This window comes from Balearica regulorum, chromosome 5, assembly GCF_011004875.1.
Source record: "Balearica regulorum gibbericeps isolate bBalReg1 chromosome 5, bBalReg1.pri, whole genome shotgun sequence".
NCBI classification, from domain to species: Eukaryota; Metazoa; Chordata; class Aves; order Gruiformes; family Gruidae; genus Balearica; species Balearica regulorum.
The window spans coordinates 36388574-36407583 of NC_046188.1; the positions used below are offsets into that span (position 1 = coordinate 36388574).

A 19010-nucleotide genomic window follows, 5' to 3' on the forward strand; every position below is an offset into this window, starting at 1 on the left:
GAGAATTTGATCATTCTTCTGTAGAACCCCATTATGTTTAAAACAGGTCTCTCTGCAGGTATCAAATTCCAGCATTGATTTCTCATACACAGTTTCAATGCATAACTAATACTTATGATGCAGGTTGGCAATTTTACTTACCATCACATGGACGTAGTTCAATTTAACTGGCTCCAGCATCTACATAAATATTATCTTAAAAATTTTCCATATAAACTAGAAGAATCGTTACTATTTTAACTTATTATTTAATATAATTTAGTATTGAAAATTAACATTTGTTTCAAAATATTGAATTAAATATTGATACAATTTATCGTTTTCAAATTATTTATAATAAAATACTTTTAGCAGCTGTTTCATTCTTGTCCACAATACTGTGAAAAACAATGAATAAATAGGAAATTTATGTTACACATATGACTGAAATATCTGCTGCTATCAATCTGCTATTAATCTTATTGTTCTCTTCATGTGTGTAGTACGTGTTAAATGAAGAAAATAATGTTTTCACACTAATATTTTCTCCCAAGTGGAAATGCTACCACATTTCATTCTGAAACAATTTTGTACAATCACATAATGAGAACAAATTCTTGTAAAACTTGAATAAACAAGATCTGTTTGAGGCCTGGCAACAACCTGGCAAGCAACTTTATTCCTTCAGAAAGTATCTACCTGGTCCTAATGCAGAAAGTGGTTCATCTCAACCTTATTTAGATAAGATGTCCTTTTCCCCTCTATTTGGTGCAATGAATTATGCATCAGGAAAATGTTTTATTAAACAAGTTCTCCTTTTATGGACAAACATATGCTTAGTCAGAAACCAGCCACTACATGATGGTATGTGAACTGAAATAAAGATTTTTGCTATTTATATGTTAATGCACAGATATCGGAAGAACCTAGAAGGACTACCAATGCACAAAATAAAGTAGGCAAAAAATATGGCAATGTTCCTGTGGTCAAAAATATTAGCAATTAATTTCTGCAGACACTGATTGATAACCATATTACAGGATTAGTTGAAAAATTACTCTCCAAATACATGGTAGGACTTTATCTTGCCATGTCTTCCCTTTAAAGGGAAAGAAAGTAATTATGGTAGAAGTCAAGAACAAATTATGCCCCTTTTCTGGAAGGTGCTTAATACAGACTCAGGATCAGGTGCATTGAATTCAATCGGTTTCAGGGAAAAAGCTGGAATACAATTATGTATAACAACAAACCCCCTCATCATCCTGATGCAGGGTAAACCATGAAATAGTTTGTGAGACTTTCTCCAGCACTAAACAATAATTAATTTTATCCTGCGGTTTCCTTCCCCACAGATACACATTATTCTGCATCAAGAAGATAAGAATCATGTCTTTTGGAGTAAGCTTCTGCAGGTAATCAAAGCTCTTGACAGTATTTATATATTTATTATTTTTGTATTTTTGTTCTGCACCCTCCGCACCAATTTCTCACCTTCCCGCAAAGTTCAGCTATTCAGATAACAGAATATGTGTATTTTCATATTATTTGATATTTAAAAAGACCTCAATAATTAACAATCACATACTGTGTGTGCGTAAACTTGTGAAAAAATAATTCCTAGAGATGTATGAACTCTGATGATAAATTTAAGACTAGGCAAACTGGATTTAGCTTGTGTTTCAAAAGTACTTACTGCAAGTAAGTAGACTTTTTTTTAAAGTAGATATCAGTATCTCAGTCATGCTGAGAGGTAACACTATTTATACATATGTGTGTGTATACACACATTCATGTGCACATATAAAAAGTATTTCAAATGCATATTGAATAATTTATACATTTAATCAAAACCCCAAAACAGGCTTCCGTGGCTAGATTTTCAGAGGAAAGAATCAGCTTCCATCACAAGGCATTTGAAATAAACACACATATAGCCAGCAAAGGTGAAACTATCTATCTCAGTTAACAGCTTCATTGGACGTGCATTTAAACCTACTGCCATGAAGAAATTCAACACATCAAAACATGCTACTGGATTATCACAAATGGCCAACTACTAGAAGCCACAACTGAAAAATGACTACATTTATTATGCTTCCTATATAAAATTCTTTTCATTAATGCTCAGCAACACGCATTTGGCAGCTGAACATTTTTTTTTTGAAGCAGCAGTTAACAATGCAATTCACAAAACAAAGATAAGCTCAATGGTTTCCAGGAAACTGAAAGATGAAAGAATGTGGAGAGAGTCAGCCATGGTTTCAAATGAAGAACAAGTGAACTAAGGTCAAACTAAAACCTAAAAGAAATTCAGCAAGGGCCCAGAAACCACGGTACAGATACATTTCAGTTGGATTGAAATTTCACAATGCATTTCAACAATGCATACAATACATTCTTTGGTATATTAATTCACTGGGGACAATTTTTTCAAAATAAAGGAGGACCTCAGATTCCAAAGCCCTTAGTTTCATTACTTCACACATAACACTTAGCAGATTTTTCTGGGGTTTATATGGATTGTAAAGTATGTTAAAGTCTTATCTTCCAGCTTTGTTTTGTGTGCTCAGTTCCAGAGTTAGCTGAAACTATGAAGTCTCACAGCTCACATGAGGTAAGGTGTAGTGGAGGAATCCATAAACGTTAAAATTTCAGAAATCAGCACGTACTAAATAGCCTGCACCAGAAATATGAGGAATGTATTACTCTCCCTTGAGCAGAAGGTAAAACTACCATTATATGAATCCATTTGAATAATTCATTTCGCAGTAGTGGAAGAAATACAGCATTCTACCATACACACACACAAAAATTTAATAAAGTTACCTTTATACCTGCTGTAAGTTATTCCCTAACACACAGAGCTAAACTCTGCTTAGTTAAACTATCCATAATTTCTACCCAGGAAACAAACAAAAGCAACAACAACAAGAAAAGATTTTACCTGAGAGATTTTTTTAAAAATTTTTAAAAATCATCTCTCAGACATTAAATTCATAAAATACTATATTTTAAAATTATAAAGCCCAGTATGACCATGCTTTTAGAAATAACATTGCTAACTGCTGAAAAATTACCTCCTCTGCTCAGAGCAGGTAATTTATTTCCAATTTTATGCAGTGAATTACAGTGGTTTAGGAAAGAATGAAGGAGAAATGTAAATGCAATGTGAATTTTAAATAGATAATTTAATTAGCTAAGCAAGAAAAATAACTGAACATTAAAAGCCGCACACCTGGAATCTTGCCAAAAGTGAAAGGCAATCTCTCATAACCTGTATTTTATACCACAGAAATTACATTTTCACCAGTAATAATATCCCCTAGAACCATGCCTAGGCATTCTTCCTCTGACACACAGTGAAGAGTGCCACCTATTGAATAACAAACAGTATTTCCAGAAATAATTAAATTATTCTGGAACCACGCCATCTACGTACTCCCCCCTCAACCCAAGCATTCAGTTTAGCTTTTCATCACCCAGTTTCCTGGCAGACAGCAGTTATACTGTTAACATTGTTACAGAATTGATGGCCAAAATATTACTTTGGTATAGAAACAAGGCACCCAATCCACATTGTCTAAAAATCAGAAAACTCTTATGCATTCTCACACCAAAGAAGAAAAATTTTATTTAATTATGTATGTTGCATCAGAAGGTGATACCATAGTGTTTTGTCCAATCTTCTCTACTAATAACTGTATTTTCCAGAAATAAGATTAGAAGGTATCAAAGACACGAAACACACACACAAAAAAAAAGCAGTATTTTCTGAAGTCTGTTCTTTGTTCACACAACAAAGGTGTACATTTTCTATATATTTTACTTTACTGTTAGAAGGAAAAACCTACTTTCATTCAGAGTTGAATACTTCTGTATTTACACTGGCAACCAAAGTATCTCGCAGAGGACCTAATGCACAAATATTTCATATCCATATGCTGTGATCTCAGAGTCATGCTACCGAGTAGCAGCTGATAAGACAACACAGTATGTCTCCCTGAAGAAGCCTTACTAGGTGCTGCATAGCATGCAGCAATGCTAGTCCACCCATGAGTTACCATGTTGGTACAGACGACATATTCTATGTTTATAAACACTGTAAACTAACATTACAGTCTATCGATTCAGAGTTCTAAATACACACAACCTAGCCAAGGAAAAATGTGTGGTATGTTGCAAGAGTCTGCATGTAATGTGATACCAAACAATATTGCTATAACCCAACCAAGACTTGGAACTGACCCATCTATATACAAAACATTTGAATGAGTCAGCAGCCCCACTGCATTTCCCAGGCCTGCTGTAGACTATCATACCGTTCCCAGACGCATTTCCTCAGATTGTGTTTGCCTCATGAACAAGGTCACTAGTAACAAAAAGTGATATAAAGGTCAATGACTAGGAAAAGATGACAATATGCAGAGTAATTTTATCTGGTTATCCATTAACCTATTCAATATATTGAAGTTCCACAGAATTCCTCCAGCTATTTGCCTCCCACCTTTTTATTGTCTAACATAATAGAGCAGCGTGTTAAAATGAAGTTCTGCTATTGTTTTGGTACTGTGCACACTACTGCCTTACTGTGACTACACACACACACACAAGTGAACAGCCTCTAAAGCAATCACTGTCTCCTTGACTGAAGTCTTTGTTCCATGCTCCATAAGTATGTAAAGTTAACAGACGTCAGGAAAAATGTGCCAGCGTTGTTTTTTTTCCCTAAGCCAAAGACTGGACTGTATGTAGTTGTATCCAAACTAGCTTTAAACCTGCTAGAAGTCTAATTGTATTGGCTGTGCAGTTCTAGCACTGCCAGCATAAACCTTGCATATGTAGATGGTGGCTGAAGTTTTTGCAACTGTAGCAACAGTGCTATCAGTAATTGAGATTATACCACTATGGTTATGCTGCTATCTGAATCACAAAGCATTTGGTCCACACTGGAGATCCCTTTCTGAGGGTGATATAAGATAACTGGAACAGTAGTTGTCCCACCTAACTCTGATTACTGCACAAGGTAAGCCTACTGCTGAATAAAGACCTCCACAAGCCAAAGGTAGACTACATGGATTTTTGGTTTGACAGAACAAATTCATATATTAATGTTGTTGTGATTACAAGAAAAACACTAAAATCAGCTACACACAAGAAACAAATTTCTACAATGCACAGCCATGAGAAATTACTATTTTACCTTCAATGTAGTGATAATAAAGAAAGATTACCACCTGAGAAATGCATAAAAATTCTTGATCCTTTTCCTTGTAGAATCAAAAAATCATCAAACTGGGGAGGTGGATATCAGGAGGTCTCTCATCCAATCTCTTGGTCAAAGCAGTGTCAACTATGAGATCAGATCAAATGCCTTACGGCTTTGTCTAGCCAGGTCTGCAAAATTTTCAAGGATGGAGACTTCACAGACTCTCCATGCAACCTCCTTCCCATTCTTAACTACCCTCAGAGGTTTGTTGTTGGTTTTTTTTTCTTTAAATCCAGTTGGAACCTCCCCATTTCAATTTATGAATATTGTCTCTTGTTCTCCCACCATGTAACTAAGTAAATATACTACAGCTCTGTCTTCTCTGTGACATCCTCTTTGCTACTGGAAAGCTACTGTTAGGTCCACCTGAGCCATCTCTTCTCCAGGTTAAACAAACAAGTCTCCTCAGCCTCACAGGTCAAGTGCTTCAGCCCCAAATCATCTCGGTGGCCCTCTGCTGAACTTGCTCAGCTGTGTCAACACCTTTCTTGACTGGGGAGCCCAAAACTGGACACAATACTCTAGACACAGTATAATGAGTACCAGGTAAAGGGGAGTAATTAATTCCCTTAATCTATTGGTAATACTCATGTTGATACAGCCAAGTATGCTGTTAACCTTCATCACCACATGGCATGCTGCTGGCTCATGTTTGGTCTGCTGTGCACAGTGATGCCAGGGCCTTGTCAACAGGGCTGCTCCCTGGCCAGCCAGGCTCCACCTTGCACTGTTAGAGGGAGTTATTCCTCTCTAATGCAGAACTCTGCATTTGTCCTTGGCAAGTTTCATACCATTCCTGTCAGCCCACTACTCCAGTCTAACTCCCAGTGAGTGGCAGCCCTGCGTTCCAGCTTACAGAGCAGATCTAGCCATTTCATCAAAGGTGGCAATCAGGTTGGTCAAGGATGACTTACTGTGCTGGTTTGGGCTGGGATAGAGTTAATTGTCTTCACAGTAGCTGGTACGGGGCTGTGTGTTGGATTTGTACTGAAAACAGTGTTGATAACACAGAGATATTTGCGTTACTGCTGAGCAGCACTTACACAGAGCCAAGGCCTTTTCTGCTCCTCACATCACCCCACCAGCGAGGAGCCTGGGGGTGCACAAGAAGTTGGGAGGGGGCACAGCCAGGACAGCTGACCCCAACTGACCAAAGGAATATCCCATGCCATATGATGTCATGCTCAGCATATAAAGCTGGGGGAAGAAGAAGGAAGGGGCATTGTTTGGATGGCATTTGTCTTCCCAAGTAATCGTTACATGTGGTGGAGCCCTGCTTTCCTGGGGATGGCTGAACACCTGCCTGCCCATGGGAAATGTTTTGCTCTGCTTGTGCATGCGGCTTTTGCTTTACCTATTAAACTGTCTTTATCTCAACCCACGAGTTTTCTCACTTTTACTCTTACAATTCTCTTCCCCATCCCACTGGGGGAGGAGTAAGCAAGCAGCCACGTGGTGCTTAGTTGCCAGCTGGAGTTAAATCATGACATGTACCCTCAGTAAATCCATGTTGACTATTCCCAATCACCACTTTCTTCATTTGCACACCTCTTAAGTCAATCACCTATACTGATGTCTTTTGCTAATATATCAAAATACATGGGGTTTCCTAGTAAAAATCTGGCTTCATCAGGTTACCCATGCCAGCTGTCATCTCACCTCAGTCTCTCCTTCACTACTGTACTAGTTTGGAACTCTCCTTTTGACTTAATCTTTTTAATGTTTTATATATTTTCTCCCTAATTCTCTTCTGTATAGGCTGCTTTGTAGCTCTTTCAGCACAGATCAAACAGCACATTTACAATGTATATTTAAAAATTAGGAAAAAGACTCCTGAAGTCCTTGAGGTTCCCTTGTCACTAGTTTTTAGTTAAATCTCCTTATTGTAACTTGAGAGTAATGTAATAAATTATACTTATTGTAAGAGAAAAGAATAGTAATATTCAGAGAGGCACATAAGTTTTGGGTTGTCAGTCCTGGCTCTATGAATTAGAAATAAACATAATTTTTGCCTACTAGGTTAACAATAGGATCCTCTTGGATTTTAAATTGCCTTTTCCCTACCTTCTTTTACTCAAAGTAGTAGTAAGGATGAAATGTGATGTACGTATTCTAAAAGAGTAAAAATTTTTTACTACCATTTTACTTAACATGCTCCTATTTTAAAGGTCCCTGTACCTAGGAAATTCATGTATTGAATGAAAATTAAGTTACAAAAATACACTAAATTAATTCAGAAAAGCTAAATCACACAATAACTTAGTGTATACAACATTCCCATCAGATCTGTCCTTCAAAGAAGACTGAATTACATGAGCCATAAAAAAAATCCTTTTAGTATGTATTTATATATGATTGTTTATGCTATCCCCTTCTGGGGAGGAAGAGGAGAATAATTTCTTTCACTTTGAAAGGCACTATGTTAATGGAAAACATGCATTACAACTGAAAAATATATTTCCCAGATTAAGAAAAATTATTTGAGACTTTTGGTTGTATATTTCTGTGGGGATTCCTTCAGGAATTTACACAATGTTGCAGAATTTTATTTTAAGACACATGGAATGATAAACTCCAAAGTTTTCAAACTAAGGAGAAAAATACAACAAAAATAGGAGACTTACAAGATTTTGCTCTAGGGATTTCAGCTGATGATCTATTTCTTTCAGACGATTTTGTTGATCACGTTGTTCCTTATTGGCTCGCAGAACCTTTTCACCTGGAACTGCTTCTAGGCTTCTGTTTGCATAAACCAGAGACTCCTGACAAAAGGAAGAATAGGCAGAAATTAAACATATTACTTTATATTGCTTGAAAGCCAGATGAGTGTTCTTTTAATTTCTATCAGGAAAACGTTGAAATGTTCAGAATAATGAGTCAATTTCAAATTTGGCAAATGCATAATTTTCATTATGCACATTTTCAAACACAATAGATTAATATCAAGCTGGACTTATTTTAATAAAAGAATTCTTCCCTTCATATTGTAAGAAGAATTTCTTAGTCTCCAGAGCTAACACTTTGATGCTTAAATTCTACTACAACAATAAAAATGCACTGAGAATTGGGAAGACTGAATGAGGGGTTCAAAGCTTGCTCCTGTTAACCATACTGGGATCAAAATTAGGCCAGAAGGGAAAAGAAGAACTGAACTGAGATGACTGTAGGTTTTGTTTACTAGATATCATGGTAAATGAGAAATAACCCAGTCTCTGTAAGTTGGAGTTAGATGCACAAGCATTATTAAAGATTTGGGTTACACATTCTCACATCCTTCAGTAGCTTTGGATCAGATTCTGAAGTTTGTATCAGACGTGAATACATTCAAGGTTCAATATTGCATGTATTTTAATCATTAAGAACAACAAATACTGGTAAAACAGCAAAATTATGTTGTAATTGGAAAAAAACCCAGGGCTTTCTCTTGCAAACCAAAGATCCTACAGAAGAACCCAAGGAATCCAAATAATGGTACCAGGATAAAAAACAACCAAAACAACCCTGTGTTAGTCAGTTCAACCCAAAGGAACATGAGCAGCCATTTAATAAAAACATAGTCTAGTCATTCTTATTTTCAGAAGCAGCTCAAGCAATCTTAACAAACACACACAAGGAAAAGAATTTCAAGTAGGGTGTCTAACTGGAAAGGAAAAAAACCTTTGCAATTTAATATTCAATGGAAAAATTCTCAACTACAACATATAAAAAATTGTGAACATCTGTAAACTGCTTTTTCTAAACATCAGACAAATCTATGAGTTCCAACATTTAAACTAAACTATTAGTTGCCTGAAAATAAACTTATTTTAATACAGTACAAATCTTTGAATATATATTTACAATCAGCACTACTGGCAGTACCATAATGCCAGTAAACTTTCCTATAACAGAGATATAAACAGCACCATCTGTTAACGACTAGAATCGCTCCAAACTGGACTGAGGCTTAATGTCGGCCACCTAATGCCAAATTCTTAATATTGAGTCTCTAAAGCCAGGCTTCTAAATATAGAGAGAGTTTCTTAATTAAATACAATGCCCAAGGGCAAGAAAACTACATGACTGATATCTATACAGAACATAAAAAAACCAAAGGACTTGTTTGTGTTTATTAATATATGAAACAAGGATATAACCTTTATATGTGCCATATAAATATAGAGTTGGCAAAGCAGCTCAAAGTCTAACAACTGAAGGTCTCTCTAACAAGAGGAATTGCTTTGTTCTTCCGGTGATTTTAACATAAGTGCAATTGTACATGTAAAAGCAGGGAGGAAGATGATGGCATATTTCTTTTTCTTCGTCAAAAAAAAAGTTATAGCTATTTCTGCAATTACATTTGTAAATCCAATCTTTTGATCCACGCATATAGAGGGACATTGCCATCTGAGCAGTTAGTGCTCAGCATGGATCAGAGCTGCAGTTATGATTTGTTTTAAAAAGCAGTGTTACGAACACATCTATAAGAATATGCAACTAGCGATACTGAGAAGTCACTAAATACTACATTATACTTCTCAGTATTTTATTTTGGGGGTTGTATGCATGGACTACTACTTGATACTTTTACATGAACTCAGCCTTCAGTGAAGAACAGAGCTCAAACTGCAAACAGCATCTCTGAAAATATTATTGCTCCAATACCAGGTAGATTTAAAAAGGTAACAGTGAGAGGAGTAATAAAATAAAAAAAATTACTACCTTCAAATTTTACTTTCTTTTCCATGCACATTTCTGAAGCAAAGCTTTATGCAGATCTCTGTCCTAGTCTTTCAAACAGTTTGAGGCATACATATTTCATTTTACAGACAGCTCAGCTGCTGCAAGCACCTATGAGCAAACTCTTCAAACTTTAGGAAAACTATGTATTGTAAGTTATTTTTCCTTTTATCACAGTCAGTATGATTTTAAGCCTGGTTGCTTCTCTAGTAAGACAATATTGTTTTATCAAAATAAATTCTTAACTGGGATAAACATGACAACTTTCTTCTCCATAAACTTTTCTTGTATATTGATTGCCGCCATCATACTTAACCAATTCTTATCAGAAAGTGCTGGATAAAACTTGAACTATGAACATTTACCAGAAAACAGAAGTAAAAAGTACTTGTTTCAACATTTCTCCAACATGTTGAGTATTTATTCAGCTTTAAAGTGTTAACTATAGCCTACTGCTATAATTGAAAAATGGAATATTTTTCTGATAAAAGAAACCCAATCAGGTATGAAAGAACTCATCAAGGTAATATAAAAATAATTACCTTAATGCTGTGTAAGACAATCAAGCTGACAGATATTATTGTTTCTTTAAACACCATCTCCGTCTCCTTTTATTTTCAGGTAGTTTTCCAGGTTTTCAAGCTGGTAACTGTACTCATTACACACAGTCTTACACTTCATATTCTTTATCTTACCATTTTCTTGTCTCTTTCAGGATTACATTCAACTTAATGTGTTCTTCCCAAAAAATATTAAGACAGAAGCATTTTTAAATATTTAATGAAGCTGGCACCAGAACAAAGAAATGTTTCAGAGAGAAATACAGTTCTGATGAGAAACATTTCCATGTAAAAGAGAACATTAGTCATGGAAAAGCATTCTGAATCCAGCTGGACTCATTGCACAAAAAGAAGAATCTGTATGCTCCTCTGTAACAGCTCAGCTATGGTACTGTAGGATAATGAAAGCCAGTTGTTAAAGATTCCAGAGTCAGAGCAGAACTCCTATATCCTGCCAAAGTATCTATCAGTGGCAGGAAGCAGCTCTCCCATTGAGCCAATGGTTGATTAAGTGTTTGCATTTTGAAAGCTATATCTAATGCAATTCTTGGAAGAAAAGAATGTGCAGCTTTATGATATGCAATCTAAGCTAATTTTGTTTTAATTACTTCTAAAATTCTAAATGAAAATCCAAGCAGATGATTTACACACTAACAATTTTTCCCAATGTTCCCCATCACTAATGCATTATACCCCACTCAACCACAACAGATGAAATCCACATCTCATAGAAATCAGAAAGAATTTCAGCCCTGAGTTTTAGAAGAAAGATTAACGTCACTGAAATCAGCCTCTTCTCCAAAGGAAAGGACATCCATGTTCCAAATTAGACTTATGTCCCATAACTGCTAGACTCATTCAAAATAAATTCTGTATGTTCAGAAATTTTTTTAGCCCTCTCCTGGCAGCTTAATTTAAAAAAATACAAACTTTGAAAAACCAAACTCCTAAGAAACAAATATTGCAGCGCATTCAAATTTGCATTCCATATAATCTGCACCAACGTCTTTATCTAGCAATTAAGTTTGACCTCAATTATGGGAAAAGTAGTGATACAATCTAAACAAACTCTGTACAAAAGAAATCAATAGAAACTTATCTGAGACTTCAATGATACCAGATTATCATTATTGGTTTTGAATACTGCAGAACCCCAGTCTCACATACAAATATTTTGGTTTTTTACACTGTTTAGAGAATATGTGTGAGGGTTAATAAACAAGGTAATTCCTGCATATTTAATTCACTCTATTAGTAAGTTAAATGTGTCCCACTTCTAATTTGTTTTTTCAGAGGAAAAAGTTTATCAGCCTTCCAGTGCTGATATAGCTAATTTACTTCCTCATTTAGTTACTGCGGTCAACCGAAGCAGCAATTGAAAATCTTGTCATTAAACATGTGAAATTAAACCCAAGGGCAGACAACCAGAACTCTTACTGCCTTTGTCTTGCATGCAGCATTCATACTATCATATCAAAAAACAAGATTGTCTTTTAGCAAAAGCATCATTCAATTAATTTCTTGAGATCCTTTCTCGGAAGGTATCAGTTGCTTTTGATCAGGTTCCAAGAGACATTCAGTACAAAGAATTCTGATATTGCTCTGTGACCCATTTATTTTCTGATATCGGAACTGATGCTTCAAGAATAGTTTAACTATTTTTAAATTCATTAAAATTTCCAGTTTATAACAATATTAGGGGATATTGATTGTGATAAATAAGGCTGTTTTTATTAAAAAGACAATGAGCAGCAATGAACTTAAAAAAAACTACTTGCAAAAAAACAATCATTTTTCATGCCTTTTGACAGGAAGCTATCTAAACTCAAAATAGTCATTAATTTCTCAGCTACTGCTGCACGTTACTTCCTGTTTTTTTGAAAAAGCAACTGTTAAAGGAATGTAAGAACAAAAGGTGTTGAGAATGAACTCACGTAACCCAATTCAGAACTTGACCTGTTGTTATTGCTTTATGTATGAATTGCCAAGTGAGTATTTACCTACCAAAACAAAAATAACCATAACCAAGAAAATCGGACAAAAGGCTAGACCTGGTACGAAGCTTCCACAGTAAGCAGTCAAGTTCCTGAAAGTTGAGACAACAATTTTCCTCTCTACTTACAATAAAAAAAAAATTTAGCAGTTGAAATTCTATGTCAATATAAGCAAGGCCAGTCATGCCACTGTGTCAGATACAATCAGATTGCACCTACCACATCAGGCTTCATGAAGAACTTAACACTGACTTGCCTAAAGTCTGGATCACAATGCAACTAAGGCAGCCATTAGACACGCTGTCCTCTACCGAATGCAGCAGCTCTGGACAGGCAGAGAAGCAGGAATGAAGGCACCTAGAGGATTTTGGAGTCAACTGGGAAGACACCTAGAAATCAAGACACTTCTGGAATTCGCTAGCTGCAGAGTGGGATGGTTTGCTTTTGGGGTTTGTTTTGTTCTGTGGTTTTTTAAATTAGTTTTGGATTTACGCAATTAGTGTCCTTCTAAGTCCGGTTTTGAATAACTAAAGCCTCCTACTCACTTCAACTTCTATTTATTCTGTTTAACTCTTTCTCTAAATTTATAAAACCACCTTTAAATAATTCCATGCTTTGTTAGCTTTCATTGAAATGACTCACATGTTTAAGTTTATCTGAACAAAACAAAAAATGACAAATGGAAGCCTGTGTTTCCTGGAACTACAATGTCTAAAAACCTTTTATATTCTGCAAAACAAAGTTGAAAAGCGGCTGCTTTTCACTAATGAAGGGTAATTTATGGAATTAACTCTCTTTCTGGTTCTTAAGTTTAATATTATTAAAAAAGATAATGCATTACTCTTCAATAAGCATACATATAAACTCAAGTTTCTATTCAAATACTTCCACCAAGCTTTTACCTGAATGAAAAGGAAGCAACAACAGCCACTTGGACAAACGTTCCCAAACAGCATTCATTATCCAGGCATTCGCACTAATTTCAAGCTGATGTCTTATAACAGTGAACACAAGATCCAGCAATCATTAGCAAGCTCAGGTCCATTGAACCTGAAATTGCTGGATAACAACCGCATTTGCTTAAGGGACTACCCACTAGAGGGAGTCGCTGTTTCACACATTAAATCCCAGTTGGCAAACGATCAACCTCAAAATGCTACTCCTCTGGAACTGTCAGCAACACAAAATACTACTATAGGTAGAACAAAGCCTGAAGTAGAGAAAGAAGTCAATATAAAAAAATGACATTAAAATGTTCTTTAGAAAAAGAAAAAAATCCCACAGTTATTTTAGCCATTCAAAGAGATGTTTCTCATATGCTGGTAACTGAAAACAGTTTTGCCAACATAATGCTCTTACAGAGCCTCTGATATACCTGTTCTGGCTATAAACAGTAAATTTTACAGAAATAAGCAAGTTTTGTGAAATTAGTGCAAAATAGGAATTATGGTATTTTCTGTTGTATTTTCCCCATTGTATCAGCAGCAACATTACTGGCACATGGGAGAAACTGGGAGTCTTCTACGTACAAGATTCAAACAATCGTCTCTCAAAGCTGAGACCGAAAGGCTCTTAATACTGCTGGCAAGGGAAAAAGACAAAGGCCATTAAAAACAAGGGGCATATGATTTCAATAGATTTTCTACAGTCTTTAATGTTGCTTATCAGTAATTGCTTTATCTTTCAGAATATAAATGAAGAGGCACTTTTGGAATCCTGAGAGAAGAAGAAACCTAATTCTAATTCCCAAAGGTGAATTATCATGAGTAATGTGTTAGTATGCTGACAAAACTGCTGAGGCCCTCACACAGTTAAAAATGTCTGAGTTACCAGTTCCTGCATATGAAATTTCTTACTGAAAGCGTGGAATCAACAAATGTTAAAAACAAGACAGTCCTTGAATTATATACCACTCAACAGCAACATACAACAATTACATACCACTCAACAGCAACATACTCTTTTTCCGCACGATTTCTATAGCCAGAGATTTCACTTGATTCTTTAACACACATACTTTGAGAACAAATAGAAGATAACTAAAGAAAAATGCAAAATATACAACTACAGACACATGCTCTATTTTCATTTACATCAGATCTCAACATACGCTTCAAACAAGAAATCTGCAACATAAGCTCTGTTCTGTAATATACCTGATAAATCTGGCTTGGAGGTTTTGAGCAACAGCTGGAAATCTCAGAAAAATCCCCATCAGTCAGTAGTACTTGAAGCTTAGTATCTATCTCATTTAGGTGATGAAATTGAATCAGTTCAGGTGTGTACCCTTCTCCTGGTGCTAGCCAGCCAGATACATCCTCCTATTGAAAGATACAGAAAATATTTAATCCTCGTTCCCAAAAGCAACAGATTTTAAAGGCAGTTACACATCAAATAAACCATACTTAAGAATAAAATGTAAGTTTTCATCCACCTCAGTATATAGCTGAAATCTGCCAATATTCATGTACCAAGCACACTCAAAAGCCGGTATCGACAGAACAATTAGAGCCATATATTTTTAAATATAACCAAACGGCAACTTAAATTTACTTTAAAAATATATATATATTTCATTTTATTCTTAGAAAGCACGTGCACCTACATGCATTGTTAAAATGTAATAGCAAAAAAGGTGTTGCGTTAATCTAAACGGACTTCTGCTATTATTTCACTTATTTCTATAAAAGTCCAAAGCCTGTGTCCTCACTGACTAGCCACTCAGAAGCCCTGAAATAAAATTGCTTAGACAGATGCTTTGCCTCCATGCCAGCTGGCCAAAGAGCAGACAGCTCCCAAGTTCCCCATCCATTCTTCTGAAGGTTATACAACTCCCTCGATCAAGTTTTCTTTATGCTTCAGAGAAGCACTTTGGATAGCTAACCCCTTTTCCTTAATGATGCATCTCTCTATATAGCCTCTTAGCCCAGTTAGTCAAACCTTTAAAACAGTCTCATGCCATGCCGTGTCACGCATATTGCAGCTCCCTTCCATGGATGCAAACTCTTTCCTTGTTGTGGTTTCTGTATTTGTTCTATACAGCAGTCCCAGCACCCTTTTGAAGGAATAATTGCTTGTCACGGTCTAACTTGCATATAGATCTTGCTGCCCAGTGTTGCACAGTCAGCATCACTTTCTGATGCCACTGACATGAAAATCAATTTTAGGAGTTCTGCGCTCCCTTGCAAGACAGTGCAGAGAACAGAGATGAAGAGGAAAGCATCTGGCAGATGTAGATCCACCAGTGCTAGGACAGAAAACACAACATGTGATAAGCTCACATTTTCAATGCTAATATTGAAGTGGAAAAGCACAGCTCTCAGAAACTGCACCAGAACTGTCCTCAACATCATCCTAAATCACATCTGTTACACCTTACACCTCAGCACTCCTTGTTTGCACACTTATTCTGGAGACACCATATTACAGCTTAAGTCCAAGGAACTGTACAGAGACCACATAGCAAACTTGAGACAGCAAGATATTTTTTGCTTTTATAAAAGACAAATGCAAGCCAACAGGCATAAAAATGAGGTGTTCTCAACTACACTGAACATGTCTTGTCAAACTCCCCCAATTAACTTCCATCTCAACGTCTGGCAGCAAACGAAGGGACACATCTATTCTAGTACACACTCAATCACACCTGCACAGCAGCATGTTAGAAGTTCAAATAAAGTGGAACATAATACGCTACTTTCTATTGTCCTCTGAAGGAAGTGGAAGTGATAGACTCCTCTGCAAGTCAAAGAAGGAAATACAATCACCAGCTAGGTCTAAAAGGACAAGCACCTTCCATCCAATAAGGATTCAAAAAGAGAGAAAGCCTGATCAAAACCAGGCTTGAAATGAAAATACAGAGGTTGATGCTCACCTGGAGCCAAATCTCAAAATGAGGGTATATGTAATGTGACACTTGCAATGTATTACCAAAGAAGAAAAGAAGGCATCCATAGGCAATCAAAAGAACTGCTCTGAGGTGAGTAGCTGCCGCCCTTCTAGAGCTCTGGTATGTTATCACAGAAACACTGGGAGAGACAGAATGTACAGAGTTCTTTTCCTGATGGTGATTTACATGACTTTTAGCTTTTAATAGCAGTAACGCCTGACTAACCATGCATGAATATGTGCTCCTAGTACAGACAGTTGCATATTACGAGTGAGTTTGGCCCACTTAACCCAAACAAGTGAGGTCATATTCACAAACAGACGCAGGTTCCCCACAGCAACCTGGCATTCCTGTCTCACACTCTGGGAAGCAAGTCTGCACAGCCACCATTCCCTGGGAATGACATTAGCAGATTACATCTCTGACCTGATCGCAAAGAAACACCACATAGGACCTTAGAAGGGCAGGGCAGGGATGTAGGGGAGGACATGGGTGTATAGCTGGTTTCCTTTCTTTTTCCTAACAGAAGAGGGCCAGCACCTTGCCCTAAGATTTCAACATCTGTCTTGCAAGGGATTCATGTCCACCACTCCTTTACAGCTTCAGATTAGTCCTCTGGCTATTCAAGCAGCCACATCCACACAAAAGGAGGAAATATCAGCTTCCAATTACAATACCACTGCTATGAGGTCATCCCTGGTTCATCCTCACTACCCTAAAGCACACTGGTTACAAAAAAAGGAAAAAAGCATATCCCAAACACCTGCCACAAATTACCTCCATACTATTAAAAAAAAAAAAGTAAAAAAACCCCAACAAACTCATCTCTTTTGTGAAACTAAATCACTTCTTCTAATGCTTTCTCATACAAGTATGATGACACACCTAGTACGCCTGACCGGACATGACCCGACTCCAGAAAAGCCACTCAGAAATGTCTCTAGAAGCTTGCCAGCTTTGTGGAAGCATCTGTTCAGGTGAGACAGTGACCATCATAACATAAGTGTCCACTGTGGATACACTTGTGCCATGTTAACCACCCCTTAATCAGACACTGAAGAGCATAGTACAAACACACAGAAATGACTCTACAGGAGTCAGTTAAGCTGCAACTGGGCTCATTAGCTACAGCTCAGTGTCTATATCCCATGCTCTAAGTATCCAAATTATTCCAGTAGTTGCTTTACTCCAGGGTTAAATTGACTCACACACTATTTTGTATTTTCAAGATGGCTTTGCCTGGAAAATAAGCTTCTGTCCTGTCAATGTTTCCTCTGCGTTAACTCAGAACAATACTTTTATAACAGCACAGTCAGTGCTTATTACTGCGGAACATCTGGAACAAATTATACCCCTGCAGCTTTGACAATTAGGTTAGCATGAATATGTACTTCCAAAATATTTTAAATACTCATAAAAGACTTTTTTAAAAAAGTGAGAAGTGCCGTTTGGACATATTTAATAGTACAAATCAAATGAAATTAGATAATCTACATTATACAGAGGAATTCATACAGCGTAGCCAGCTCTGCCTTGATTGATAACCTCCAAAATATTATTTTAGCCAATGTGGTTGCACCAACTTTTTAAAAGTCAGAATGAAGTAAGATGAAAGTGGCCATCAGCTGGACAGTTACCTGGGCCAGCTTGAAGCAGTCTAGATTACTCATTAGCTGATAATTTCCTCGTGATTGCCATTATAAAGCAGCCACAGGAAACACCTCACCCATAATACAATTTAAATGTGGGAGAGGACGAATCCATCTCCAGACTAGGCAGGTTTAAGTAACTAAGTATTATCCTTTCTTTTATTCTAGTTTGGCGGTAGATTTAGGAGCTGTTTTCTTTAAAGAGATGCTCTAGTACAAACTAGACTAACTCACAAATTACCATTCTTGTCGATTGCATCAAGAACATACAGCAACACACGTCCTGTGTAGTGATCTATTTAATACCTGATATAAATACTAAAATCTCTACAGATACATGCCCAGATGATAGTGACATGTGCCAAATACAAAATTTGGATAAATGCTATACTTTTCGATTGCCTTGATGCCTTGAGGATTGGTGCAAAAAAAAGGTACATGTTGCTATTCAGAATTTGCATTAGCTATTCTGCATAAATGCCTCTAAAGTTTGTGAAGGACACAGGTTAAAGAAAAAGAAAACCCAATAACTATGTATTGTGAGTGAAGACTTTTGCAATCAGTAAAATAATAAATTCTTAAAAAAACCCTACTATTCTCTAGGTCAGAAAGCTAGGATGTTTACTAACAGAAGGCTGTTTAAAACATCTTCAGATCTTCAAATGCTGACGTTTATCAAATGAAGGACAAGTCCTCAAATTGAAACATGTCCTTGATCAGGAAAGAATAGAAGAGACTGCATTGTTAATCAAACACCAATCTTTCCAACAAGAGGAGAAAACAAAAAAGCAAACAAAAACCCCACAATCCTCTCCCTACAGGTTTTTCCTACTCAAAGGCTGGATGAAGCACTGTTTCAGCTGAACATTTTGTCGCCCTTGCATGGGATAACAATGCCAAACCTGTTGCAAGCATATCTAATAGAATACCTTGAATCTTCTTCTAAGTGCATAG

At 36.5% G+C, this 19010-nt stretch overlaps 1 protein-coding gene across 6 annotated transcripts in view; it reads right to left on the minus strand.

Moving 5' to 3' along the window:
• The window catches only part of FSIP1 (fibrous sheath interacting protein 1), an 86045-nt gene that overhangs the window by 48866 nt on the left and 18169 nt on the right, over nucleotides 1-19010 (minus strand). For all 6 annotated transcript variants that reach the window (XR_012835679.1, XM_075754133.1, XM_075754130.1 and 3 more), the window contains exons 10-11: nucleotides 14675-14839; nucleotides 7870-8007 (exon numbers count right to left, since the gene is read on the minus strand). Coding sequence is in view for 5 of the 6 variants with exons in the window: in XM_075754133.1 (XP_075610248.1) it covers nucleotides 7870-8007; nucleotides 14675-14839 (303 nt within the window). In the remaining variant the exon portion in view is untranslated. The remainder of the gene's footprint in view (nucleotides 1-7869; nucleotides 8008-14674; nucleotides 14840-19010) is intronic.